The following is a 14158-nucleotide window of genomic DNA, read 5'->3' as shown; positions in this document are numbered from 1 at the left end:
TGATGCAGACCTAGCAGAAGAAGAAGCTGCAGAACAAGCTGCAGAAGAAGGACTTGCAGAGCAAGCAACAAAAGGAACAAATTCTGCAAAAGAAGCAGTTGCAGAGCAAGCAGTACAGCAGAATTATGCACAAGAAGTTGCAGAAGAAGCAGTTGCAGAGCAAGCAGAAGAAGAAGAAGCTGCAAATGAGGAGGAAGATGTGGAGCAGGGTGAAGAGGATGGCTCCGTTGCATATGACAGTCAAGGGTCAGTTTCTGATGCTGAAGTAAATGGAAGTGAACAAGGATCAGACTATGCTGATGAGATTGTAGATAGTGATTATAATGTCAGTGATTTAGATGATGATCTTAAAGATGAGACAGTGGAGGAGCCTACTGATGTTCATATTAGAGCAAATCCAGACCCTGTACAAGGATCAGATGAAGAAGACCTTGAGCTCCCAAATTCTGATGATGAAGCAGGTGCAAAGTACAAATTTAAAAGCTTTAAGAAGGAAGATTTGCATGATCCACAATTCAAAATTGGACAAGTTTTCCAGTCACCAGAAATGTTTAGAAAAGCAGTGAGAGAATATGCTTGCAAACATAGATTTGACATCAAATTGCCAGTAAATGACAGGAAAAGAATTTCAGCAAAATGTCAGTCCCACTGCCCCTGGAACATTTGGTGTAGTTATGATAGCAGAACAAACTGCATGGTCATCAAGAGTTACAATGATGAACACAAATGTTCTAAGAAGTGGGAAGTAAAGGCATTTACTGCTAGATATCTTGCAGAAAAGTACTTGGAGTACTTCAGGGCAGATCAAGGAATGAATTTGAGAAATTTTGGGAGGTTAATGCAAAAGGACTGGAATATGGCAGCTTCTTGTAGTAAACTAAGCAGAGCAAGGAGATATGCATTGAAGATAATCCATGGAGATGAGGAGGCACAGTACAACATGCTTTGCGATTATGCAAATGAAGTTAGAATATCCAACCCTGGCAGCACATTTTTCATTCAATTGGACAATGAATCAAGGTTCAACAGATGCTACTTCAGTTTTGATGCATGTAAAAGAGGATTCCTTGCAGGGTGTAGGCCCATAATTTGTTTTGATGGATGTCATTTGAAAACTAAGTATGGAGGTGTGCTTCTGTCTGCAGTTGGCATGGATCCTAATGATTGTATCTATCCTGTGGCACACTGCATTGTAGATGTTGAAGATACTAACACTTGGAGCTGGTTTATGAGAACACTGAAACAGGATCTTGGGATTCAGAACACCTGAGCATGGACTGTCATGTCTGATAAGAAAAAGGTAAAGATATGTACATAGTTACTTACTTACATACTGTCATGTCTGATATTCACTTACTTACTGACTGACTTACAAAACTTGCAGGGCCTAATAAATGTTGTAGAGCAGCATTTTCATGACTCAGAACACAGATTCTGTGTCAGGCACCATTGGCAGAATTTCAGAGAGAAATACAGAGGAGATGTTCTGAAAAACCAGCTCTGGAAGATAGCTAGGTGCACCACAACTGACCAGTATGAAGAATATATGGAAGAGATGAGACTTCTTGATAGTGAGGCTCATGCTTGGCTTGCAGAGAAGAGGCCTAACACTTGGGTTAGGGCATTCCAGACTGATTTGCCCAAATGTGATATTTTACTAAACAACAATTGTGAGGTTTTCAATAAGTAAGTGGTACATTTATGTGTTCATGTACTTGCTATGTGTTCTTCAATTGTTCATGTACTTGCTATGTGTTCTCTCTTCATAATGAATTAAGTATGTGTTATCTCTTCAAATACTTGTAGATATATTTTGGAGGCTAGAGAGTTGCCAATCATCAGCATGATTGATAGAATCAAGTCACAACTTTCAAGTAGACATTATAACAAGCAGCAAGAGGCTAAGAAATTTAATGGTCCAATCTGCCCAAAGATCAAGAAAAGGCTTCTGAAGCACATAGATTGGTCTAATGGTTGTTACCCTACTAATGCTGGAGAGGGAATCTTCCAAGTTTCTTCACATGGTAGGGAGTACATTGTGGAGTTGCAGTTCAAGGAATGCACATGCAGAAGGTGGCAATTAACTGGCATTCCCTGCCCCCACTCCATAGCTTGCTATAGATATGAACTAATTGATCCTAAGGAAATGGTGCACAAGTGTTATGATCTTTGCAATTTCTCCAAAGCATATGCTCACATTATTATGCCTTGCAAAGACAGGAGGGAGTGGCAGAAAATGGGTGGTTGTGTAATTAAGCCTCCTTTGTATGAGAAGAAACTAGGGATAAAGGCCAAGAATAGGAGAATGCAACCAGAGGAGGTAATAGCAAAGAAAGGAGGGAAAAAGATTACAAGACATGGCACAATTATTCATTGCAGCCATTGCAACAATCTTGGACATAATAAGAAAGGGTGCTCTGCCTTCAAGCAAGGCCTACCTGCAGCAAAACCTATGCAAAAGCAAATGAGGAAGAGGCCAAGAGCCACATTTGAAGAAGAAGAATAAGAACCTACTCTGTCACAGGTAACCTTTGCAAATATTTCAGTGCTCGATACATCCATTTTAGTTTGTGGCAAATATTTAAGTGCTCGATACATCCATTTTAGCTTGTGGCAAATATTTCAGTGCTTGATACATCCATTTTAGCTTGTGGCAAATATTTCAGTGCTCGATACATCCATTTTAGCTTGTGACAAATATTTCAGTGCTCGATACATCCATTTTAGCTTGTGGCAAATATTTTAGTGCTCGATGCATCCATTTTAGCTTGTGGCAAATATTTCAGTGCTCGATACATCCATTTTAGCTTGTGGCAAATATTTCAGTGCTCGATACATCCATTTTAGCCTGTGGCAAATTTTTCAGTGCTCGATGCATCCATTTTAGCTTGTGGCAAATATTTCAGTGCTCGATACATCCATTTTAGCTTGTGGCAAATTTTTCAGTGCTCGATGCATCCATTTTAGCTTCTGGCTAATATTTAAGTGCTCGATACATCCATTTTACCTTGTTGCAAATGTATAGGCTACAACACAAGAACAAGCACCTGGACCATCAATGACACGGGCAAGTAAGGTTCCTGTTGTCACACAGGAACATGACATGCCTTCAATTGGAGCTCTTCATCCACATTCAATGATGGAAATCATGAGAAATGAGGTATGTCCATTGAACCTTGTTAAAAATATGATCTTGATGTGAAATACATCTCATGTTTCACTACTATTACAGGCTCCAAAACCAAGGAAAAGAAAGGTGCCAGGACCATTGCCTGAAAGCTCTTTCCTCAAAGAAGATAGAGCTGTAATGCCATCTGTAGGCAGCAGCACTGCAACAAGATTAGGAAATCTTGCAGCTAGAGTTGAAGTGATGAGGGAGGCCAAGCAGCAAGCCAATGAAATATTGCATGAAAAGAGGTGTGTTGAAATCCTAGCACAAAGGGAAGTTGCTGCTTTGCAAAAGGCAGGTGAATCCCTTGCCAAGAAACAAGCTGAAAAGGCCAAAAAAGCTCAAAAAAAAGAAGCTTTCAAAGCAGAGGCAAGAAAAAAAAGAGAGCAAGAACTTGAGGCCAAGAAGCTTGCAACAGCAGCTAAAAAACAAGAACTACTGGAGGCAAAGAAGAGGGCTGCAGAAGAGAAGAAAGCAGCAACAGAAGCAAAGAAAATTGTTGCACTGCAAAAGAAAGCAGCTGCTGCAGCAAATAAGCACAAGAAAGTTAACATGTTTGATGAATTTAGGTCCTGAATGACCATTTAATGTAATGGATGAAGTATTTTGCAATTTCTAGATGTTAAGACATGCTAAACTGTGAACCTTTCAGTATTGTATGCTTTTGAAATACTTATGTGTGTTATCAAGGAGCTATGAAATGGTGTTATCAAGTTCATGTTCTTCATTTGTTCAACAGTAAAATGCATGTTTAGTTCAGTACTGTTCTGTGTTATGAACTGCAAATTTTCAAATTTCAGTCTTGTTCCTTCTTGTCGGTGTTCAACAGTCAAACACTACTAGGAAAAGGCCTACTAATGGCGCACCTGTTTTGGCTACTAATGGCGCACTACAGGTGCGCCACTAGTACCACGCCATTAGTGTTTTTTTACTAATGGCGCACATACCAGATACTAATAGCGCACCAAATAGAAGTGCGCCATTAGTATACCAGATACTAATGGAGCACCACATGGAAGTGTGCTATTAGTAATAATTTTAAAAAAAAATCAATTTTTTTCTTAATCTCAGGTCACTATGGCTTAATCTCGGGTAAATATGCTTAATCTCAAGTCAAATCACACTCTGTGGTCAAACTTCCCAAAAGGCCACCCATCCTCACACTACTCCAACCCGAGCACCTATTTTGGCTACTAATGGCGCACTATAGGTGCGCCACTAGTACCACGCCATTAGTGTTTTTTTACTAATGGCGCACAAGTGCGTCATTAATATACCAGATACTAATGGCGCACCAAATAGAAGTGCGCCATTAGTATACCAGATACTAATGAAGCACCACATGGAAGTGCGCTATTAGTAACAATTTTTTAAAAAAAATTCAATTTTTTTATAAAAAAAATCAATTTTTTCTTAATCTCAGATCACTATGGCATAATCTCGGGTAAATATGCTTAATCTCAAGTCAAATCACACTCTGTGGTCACACTTTCCAAAAGGTCACCCATCCTCACACTACTCCAACCCGAGCACGCTTAACTTTGCAGTTCTATCCAACCCCAGCATCAGCTCACTTCACAAGCACTTGTTGATATATTTATCATATCAATCCTATTAAACCTTGTTGATGTCTAGGACTTTGTTCATGTTCATGAGTATGATGAAATTTTGAAAAAATATTTCAAACTTCCCGGTCATATTACGTATCATATTTTTTGAAACCAATTCTTTTTTTCTGTTACTAGTGGCGCACCTAGCAAATGGTGCGCCACTAGTAAGTTTGATTTTTTTTTAATTTCCCCCCTCTAGATCTTAAAAGCCACGTATCTTTTGTTCTGTTAGGTTTTGGGGGATTTTGAAGATGTTGAACAATGTTCTCCCCGTTTAATTTGGATGTAACTTTTCAAGTAGATGATTTTTCATATAAAAAACTTTTTAATCCGAGTTCGTATGCAAAAGTTATGCCCATTTTATTAAATTCCAGAGAAATTTTGCAAATAAAGTCGAAATTCATATTTGTAAATTTTCCCAACAACTAGACCACATATCACATGGAAAACTTATTTTTTTTATATATTTTTTTGACATTTCCATCATTTTCTTTTATTTTTTAAAAAACTGAAAAAGCGGTCCAGGGGGGAGGGGGTGCATTTAGCACCAGGGTTACTAATAGCGCACCACACATCAGATGCGCCATTAGTAACCCTGGTGCTAAATATATTACTAATGGCGCACCTGGTGTGTGGTGCGCCATTAGTAGTTTTGAAAAAAATAAAAATAAATTGTTAGTAATGGCGCACCAGTGGACGGTGCGCCATTACTACTGGACGGTGCGCCATTAGTAGTAATGGCACACCGTCCACTGGTGCGCCATTACTAACAATTTTTTTTATTTTTTTTTTAAATACTAATGGCGCACGATGAGTGTGGTGCGCCATTACTATGTCAACTAGTAATGGCGCACTATCCCATGGTGCGCCATTACTAACAAATTTTTTTAATTTTTTTTTTCAAAACTACTAATGGCGCACCTGTATCTGGTGCGCCACTGCTATATAGCAGTGACGCACCACATACACGGTGCGCCATTAGTGTCCATATCATCTATAGCCCTTTTCCTAGTAGTGAAATGCATGTTATCAAATGTAAAATGTCTCATCAGTTCATGCCATATAATAACATTTTCCACTTCTCTAATTTCCAACAGCAAAGCTGTCTCCACAAATATTACTGGCACAAAGGTTTCTATTACCACTGACATCAAACAACACAAAAGTCTCCTTCTTACTTAGCAATTGCCAACATTCACAACAATCACATCCTAACTAGAACTAACACTAACACAAAGAGAATTGCAAATAGCAGTACAACTGCTATCTTCATTACAGCAACCAAGTCTGTAACATCTCCTGGAAGTGATTTTAGCAGCAGCGGTATCTTCATCATATCTTCAGGATCCACTTCTGTCGTGTTCTTCTTTTTCTTCATCTCTACTACTTTACTATCCACAGATTCACCTCTCAGATGTCCATTTACCTTCAAATAATCAATGTAACTAGCTTCCCAGTGCCAAAAGTTGCAAGGTTTCTTCCCTACCTATTTCACAAAATCAAGAACAAATCTCAAAATCAAATCAAGAACAAATCTCAAAATCAAATGAAGAACAACATCCAGTCAATGTTCTTGTACTAACCTTATGATTCATACACTTGTACAAGATCCACCCAGGATGCTTTTCAGTGGTGGACTCAAACCTCCTAATCTGGCGGATCTTGCAATCAGGGCATTGGATCAAAGGAAGCCAACCCGCACCAGCCCCCGATGAGCTACCCGCGCCGGACATGGGAGCAGAGGATGCAACTGTTGGATCCAAGCGACAGGGGAGGGGATGAGAGATTGCGCTAGGGATTTAGCAGTCGGATGAGGGGAACGAGAGGGGAATCGACAGGGGAGGGGAGAGGATGAAGAAACCCTCGACGTGTCCTGTATAGCTGGCAAGTCCAAGCGTTTTTTTCGTTAAATTCGTCCACGTGCACGTGATACGAGCCGAAACGGTATGGGTTACCGTATAGTGACCCGGTTCAGCGAGCCCGGTGACCGTAACTTGCGATTTCGTGAATACAGTGACCAAAGTGAACCCTAGAGTCAAGTTCAGTTACGGTAGATGTAATTTTCTCCAGAAACCGGCTAGTTCTGTGTGAGCAGGCCGATAGAGAGGTAGATGGCAATAATGACAGTTGCGCTTGACGCTTTGTTTTCTCCGGGTGAAAACCAATGGTTTACCCTTCAAACTAGATCATTCAGCATTGACATCCCCACGTCATTTGCTTGTTGAAAAGTTTTGGCTCGAAGTTCAGCTTCTAGGGTGATAGCTCTAGGTTTGACTTTGTTGATGAAGTGCACGAGCATGGTTTCTTCTTGAAGTTGTTTTTTTTTGGCAAAGCAAAGTTATACAACTTAACGGTGTACGGGCAAGTCGCATGAGACACAAGCAGCCACGGCAGGTGGTATATTAGTGTTTCAGCCTATGCTATCATTCGGCAAATATAAAAGACCAATCTTGGCTAGTTCATGTTCATGTGCTTATAGTGTTTGCACTATGACGACTGTTTAGAAAACCACATTTTTAAGTGAAGTTTGGTATGTTGAAGTTGTTGCCTTGAAGTCTTACACCCGTAGTTAGGTCGCATATCACTTGACCAACGGATTATGATCTATGACAATAGGGCTTGCGATAGGATATTTCGAAAATGCCAATTAGACACAATCATCCCACTTACATTTTTTTTAATCTGAAACACCTTGCATTTCAATTACGAGGGATCGACCAAATCGGCGGTCACAACACGGATTACATCAGTCGGGAACTCGGACAGCCATACTTGCTGTCCATCTGAGCTAACCCGACACCCAGAACTAGCTAGCACATGTGCAGGGACATTGAAAAACAAGGCGGCGAGATGTAAACAGTACACGAGCAAATAGCCCGAGCCCCATTTCAAATACCATCCGATACTACAAACGGTCTCTGTCGATGGAGGTTATTGCACCGGCACAAACGTCCACAGTACGACAGAAGGACAGGCCGCGGGGGAGACCTCCCTCCTTGAAGACTGCCTGCCTTTCCTGGACCGATTCGGATGAATGAGGACGCGTTGTTGTTGCTGTGGTCCAGAGGAAGCACCGTCCGAGATTTGCCATGAATTCAGGGTCAGCATTTCACAACGCCCAGCATCCGCTCTACTAGAGTTATTACCTGAGAAACACAGCTTCAAGATAACTACTTGCCTTATCAACAAAATGTAAAGACCAGAGAAAACAATGGATTTTCACGGCGAAAATCGCTAGGAGCAGCGGACAACCGTAATTCATGGACAGGCACACGAAGAGAGGGCAGTGGTTTCAGTTATGAATATCATGGACACAAGAGCAGCATTTCTAGCCCCGATGCAGAATTAAGCGAGCTGGCAACTTGATAGGCCGAAGTGATCATGCAGTCAGGTCACTGTCGGCATCTCAGAAACCCCCAGCTAGAAAATCAGGCAGAACCCATGACCAGTCATAGAAAGGCATATGCTGATACCTGTGGCGGTGGATTCTCTCGGTATCAAGAGAGTCGTTTCAGCCTCGGCAACCACCCGGTGGCTGGTGAGATACCACAAGATCTCTGTATTTATATATAATCAGACAAAGGATCCAGATTTCAGAATGAATGGACTCCACTCCAGTGGCACCAAACAGTGTGCTCTTTACAGCAGGTAAATAAACATCTTCACAGCCTTATTCCAGCAACTTGGGATTTTTGGCGCTACGACGTCTTCGCTGACGACAGGGATAAAACCGAGCCCAAATGCACATTTAGTGTCCTACGCTTGATACAAAACACTGACACCATAGACCAGCATGGCATGCATGAAAAACCGCACAGAAGTTCTGCACGAGGAAACATGGATACCAGGAGGCACATAACATCAGAACATATAGAATAAGATCATGCCGGTTAATAAGTTATAGATGTGCAACACTAGTTGTAATAGAACAATGATTGGCCTGCACTCCACATCACCATCAATAAAACATAATAAGTGCTAATAAACATGAGTGATCACCGGCACCAACAACTAGGACAAAATGTAATGCAACCGCATGCTACGAATTGGTCTTACAGCAAGCAGGCACACAATCCTAATTTTGCCAAGGCAGGAAGCATCAGATATGTTCATCCTCATTCACCACAAAAAGAGATATTACTGTTCAAGGATATGACCCAAGGTGGATAATGGATAACAAATATTGATGCTCATAGGCATCTAACTATTCACCAAGATACTACAGCATAACAAAGTGTAATTTCAAAACTCATTGATCAGATAGCCAAATCGTTAAATACAGAGTTATCATTGTCACAAACCTTGCGTGATAATTGCTGCTAGACCATTGTAGGAAGCTGTTGGGCTAAAAATGAGTAACATATCAGTTTGACCTCAGCTACTCGAAAAAAACTTCCAGACATTACTAAGATTACAGTACAGCCGATAATTGCTGGTAACTAAAGCTAAAGACTTCGACAACCACTCACCAAAATGTAATGGGACTCCGGCACAATGGTACCTCCCCGTAATGAATTTTGTGCACATTCTTCAACTGGGAACTGAGCAAACATTGATCCCAGTCCAAAGTCAAAACTCATTAGCGTACAGGGCATCATGGCTTGCTTTTTTGCCTTCATATACATACTTCCTATGTATCAAAATATAAGATGTTTTTTGACACTTACAAAATTGCAACTAATGGTGAATGTAGGATCATTGGGCATCACTAAACATCATCATAGAAAATCATAAATACTGACAAGATGGGTTGTCTTAGATACCACGTAAAATAAAAGTGTATTTCAACCGCATATGTATGAATGGTCTTGTGGCAAGCAGGGAAACAAAGATGACTGGCAGACAAGTGATACTCCCTCTGTTCCAGAATATAAGGTGCATCAGTTTTCCTAAAATATCAACATCTACAATACAAAAGAAGTAAAATATGAAAATACTTTCCTGATGGATCTAATGATACAAAATTGGTACTGTGGATATTGATACTTTTTTCTAAAAACTTGGTCCAACATGCACATGATTGACTTTTGGAAATGCTAATACACCTTATATTTTGGAACGGAGAGAGTATATCCTAATTTTGACAAGCTAGGAAGGAAGAAAGCTGAACAGATATGTCCACTCTTAGCCACTACACAAGCTTAACTTGGTGGATTCTTTTGGAACCAAGAAACCCATTTTCAGGTTCGCAATAACTTGGTGGCTGGTGGTGGGATACTAAAAGATCTCTGCATTTATAATCAGAGAAATGATTCATAATCAATGATGGACTCCCCTAGCCCACTGGGACTAAATGTTTGCTGCTTAGAGTACATAAAACAGTTTTGGCCTCACTCAGGCTTTTTGGCACTACATGTCATTGCTAACAGCACAGATAAAGCATTATAACCAGTCACCAAACACTGTCATTATACTTATAGACTGGCATGCCATTTATGAAATCACACCGAAATTCTACACGAGAAAACATGGATACCAGGATGTAGATGACATCATAACATACAGAATAAGATCATGCTGATTAAAAAATAACGTGCAATAAAAATGGTAATTGAAGAATAATTGGGCTTCACTCCACATCATCATAAACAAATGAAAGTACTAATGAAGATGAGTGGTCACCAGCACTAACAACAAAGACAAAATTTAATGCAACCGCATAGATATGAGTGTTCTTATGGCAAGCATGTGCACAAATATAAATGACGGACTAGTGATACAATCCTAATTTTGACAAGGCAGGAAGCAAAGCTGAAAATCAGATATGTTCATTTTTAGTCACGACATAAAAGAGATAGTACCACTGCCAAGGTGGATAATGAATGAATAATAAATATAGATGCATAGGCATCAAACGATTTACCAAGATACTCCTACTATAACAATAACAAAGTGTATTTCAGAACTCATCGGCAGGCCTTTCACTAAATTCAGAGTTACCCTTGTCACAGACCTTACGTGGCAATTGCCGCTTGATGGTTGTAGGAAGCTGTTGGGCTACAAAATGTATAGCATATCTGTTTGACCTCAACCACCGAAAAAATCTTCTAGCCATTACTAAGATTATAGTACAGCCAAATTGGTGGTAACAAAAGCTAAAGGCTTCAACAACCAGTCACAAAAATGTAATGGGACTCCAGCAGAATGGTACCTTCCCATCATCAATTTTGTGCACATTCTTCAACTCAGAGCTGAGCAAACATTGATTCCAGTCCAAAGTCAAAACTCATTAGCGTACAGGGCATGGCTTGATTTTTTTTCTTCATACATCCAAAATTGCAACTAATGGTCACACAAGGATCATTGGGTATCACCCACATCATCATAAATAAATCATAAATACTGACAAAGATGGGTTTTCTTAGGTACCAATAAAAATGTATTGCAGCCGCATATGTATGAATGGTCTTGTGGCAAGCAGGCAAAGCAAACAAAGATAATTGGTAGACAGTTGACACTACCCTAATTTTGACAAGCAATGCAGGAAGCCAGCTGAACAGATATGCTCACTCTCAGTCACCCAGAAAGAGATAGTACCAATTCATGATAACGCCAGTTCCAAGGTGGATAATGAAGAATAAATATAGATGTACAGATCAAACTATTCACCAAGATACCATAGAATAACAAAGTGTATTTCAGAACACATTGATCAGATAAGCCTGTCATTAAGTACAGAAACAGGATAACAGGGTTATCCTTTGTTACAATTTACTAAACCTTGTGTGGTGATACAATTACTGCTTGACCATTGTAGGAAGCTGTTGGGCTAAACAATGTATAACATATCAGTTTGACCTCAACTACCGAAAAATACTCCCAGATATTACTAAGATTACAGTACACTGATAAATGGTGGTAACTAAAGCTAAAGACTTCAACAACTCACCAAAATGTAATGGGACTCCAGCGCAATGTTACCTTCCAATCAGGAATTTTGTTCACATGATTCAACTCAGAGCTGGGCGAACACTGGTTTCAGTCCAAAGCCAAAACTCATTACCGTACAGAGCATGACATGTATTTTGCTTCACACATCCAAAATTGCAAAAACAGAAACCAACTTGTCTATCTTCCTGTGCCATCAAGATCTAAACTTTTGGCCTCCGAAATTCAAACCATATCTCATAATGGTTAAACAACAAGCTGTCATGAGTGTGCTTCCCAACATATTCCAGCCCCAATTCCGTAAGTCGGCGTGTGCACTCATCTCCACCCAACCTTGTGCAAAACTTAATGTTATGCGACACAAAAATCCTGCCTGTCTTTGGCCTCAGCTTGCCTGCAAGCCTCTCAAGCCCAGTCCAAACAAGGTCACGTGGAATGTGGAGGAACGCGGCACTAGAATAAATCAGGTCATACATAACAGTATCCCCAAACTTGCTGAAATCCATATCCCCCCCTCTCACAATCATCGGTCGCTTGTACAACAGCCCCTGCGACGGCAGTTCGTACCGAAGCGCAGCCATGAGGGACAGCTCATCCTGCTCCAGGCAATGGAATCTCCCAGCATCGAGGAACCGGATGAAATGCAGACCGACACGGAGCGTCCCGCACCCAATTTCAAGAACCTGATCTCTGGGCGCGAGGGCGGAGGCGTTGGCCAGGAACTCAAACACATCCCGGCCACCGGCCCATGGCTCGCCGTAGTTACTGTGGTGCTCCTCGACGAGGAGCTCCCCGGGGCAAGGCAGCGCGGTGTGGTTGGTCGCCTCTTCTTCGGGATAATGAGAGATCCCATGGTGCCTGCAGTGTGGCCAGGGACAACATTGAGATGCCAATTTCACTTTCTGAAGCCCTAGGACTAGTAATGTACTAGGGGATTACTAATAACTCGATCGCAGCAGAATCTGGTAAATCTAATCCTGCTTTACGGCAAGGGGAAGCATGGAAATGTAGGATGGCGTGGATTGGGTAATTGGGGGTAGAGTATTACCTGTTGAGGTCGAAGAGCTGGCGCTCGCGGGTGCGGGGGTTGATGCCCTTGCGGAGCTCGTGCCAGGCGTCGGCGGAGGCGAGGAGGGCGAGGGAGTTGGAGGCGAGCTGCGCCTTGAGCCAGGCGACGTCGTCGGGGAAGGTGGCGATGGGGGCCGGGGCGGCGGCGGTGGTGGTGGTGGTGACGCTGGTGGTGGTGTGGGTGGTGACGGGGTCGGAGCAGGCGCAGAGGTGGGCCCCGGAGGAGGCGGAGGGGGACGGGAGGAGGAGGAAGACGAGGAGCGCCGCGCAGGAGAGCAGGAGGAGCAGCGCCGGCACGGTGAGCAGCCGCGCCGTGGAGCCGCCGCCCGACGCCGACGGGAGCGCCATCGATCGCCGCGGGGTGGATCAGGATGGTGGGGAGGGACGGTGGCGCGTGCTGCTGCCGGTGGAGTGCGTGGGTCGGTCGGGTTTGGTCTCGTCTCGTCCGTGCCGGGTCCGACGCGACGGTTGTCGCCCCGCTACCTGGCCTTGTTCGACCGCTTCGCACGACGCACATGGGCCCATGTGCAGGCTGCAGCTGACATTTATTCCTTCGCTACACCTATGGACAGCAAGCAGAACCACAAAAATAAAAAGCGAGCAAACCCACAAAGTCTCTCTATCTCAAAAACAAAAAAGCAAACCCACAACAATGCCACGCGGTTTAACTTAGTTTTTGGAGGTGCTGACGAAGACCTTTTGGATGAAAGGAACGATAGAAAAAATGTGAAAATAGATGGAATGTTTCTACGTATTTTAATCTCTACTATTAAAGGAGAATCAAACGTCGTGATGGTTTAACCCGTGCTCCCCACCCGCATCAAGCGCTTCTTCCGCACGGTAAAAACAAAAAGCAAAACAACCGCGACCATATGACCTTCCCTCTCTACTCGCCATGACCATCACGCACGAGGCCACGATCTCCCCTTCCCTCTCCCAAACCACCCGCCACAAGGGCATTTGGAGCACTTGTGTCGTCCGCCCCTCCCTCCGTTCACCCTTCAATCCTCCTGTCTGCCGCGCCCCCACATGGTCTTCATCGCCACTGCTGACCCCTTCCCCTCCCTTGTCCCCGCCTCCCCGCCTCCATTGACAGCTCCCATGGTGAAGACGTCTGCGCGCACCCGCCTGCAAGGCTTCTTCTTCCCGACTTCAGCTATGCGTGTACCGTCTCCTCCTTTGCTCCAAGCTTGGCGCCATGTGTCTGTTTCAGCACACGTACACCCTGTAGCCGGAGCTGGGAGAAGAGGACTTGGTCGACCGCGGCGGCCGCAGATATATGCCCGCACCGTCGCCACCGGGTTGAGATTGGATGGCGTTGGGCAGAAGACCGGCAGACATACAAGATTGATACGAGGTAAGATGTCGTTTAGTTTTTCATACAACAATTTTTTTGGTCCATACTATGACTATAACTGCTTCT

General features: G+C 42.7%; 1 protein-coding gene across 1 annotated transcript; it reads right to left on the bottom strand.

Annotated features, from left to right (window-relative positions):
• Positions 1-11393: 11393 nt before the first annotated feature.
• On the bottom strand, positions 11394-13193 carry LOC123187585 (uncharacterized). Its single transcript, XM_044599491.1, has 2 exons — positions 12716-13193; positions 11394-12525 (listed from the first exon to the last, which is right to left on the bottom strand). The coding sequence occupies exons 1-2, from the start codon at positions 13081-13083 to the stop codon at positions 11871-11873; spliced, it is 1023 nt and encodes a 340-aa protein (XP_044455426.1). The 5' UTR covers positions 13084-13193; the 3' UTR covers positions 11394-11870.
• Positions 13194-14158: the final 965 nt, after the last annotated feature.

The sequence above is a fragment of the Triticum aestivum genome, chromosome 2A, assembly GCF_018294505.1.
Source record: "Triticum aestivum cultivar Chinese Spring chromosome 2A, IWGSC CS RefSeq v2.1, whole genome shotgun sequence".
NCBI lineage: Eukaryota > Viridiplantae > Streptophyta > Magnoliopsida > Poales > Poaceae > Triticum > Triticum aestivum.
This window is presented reverse-complemented; position numbering and strand designations above follow the sequence as displayed.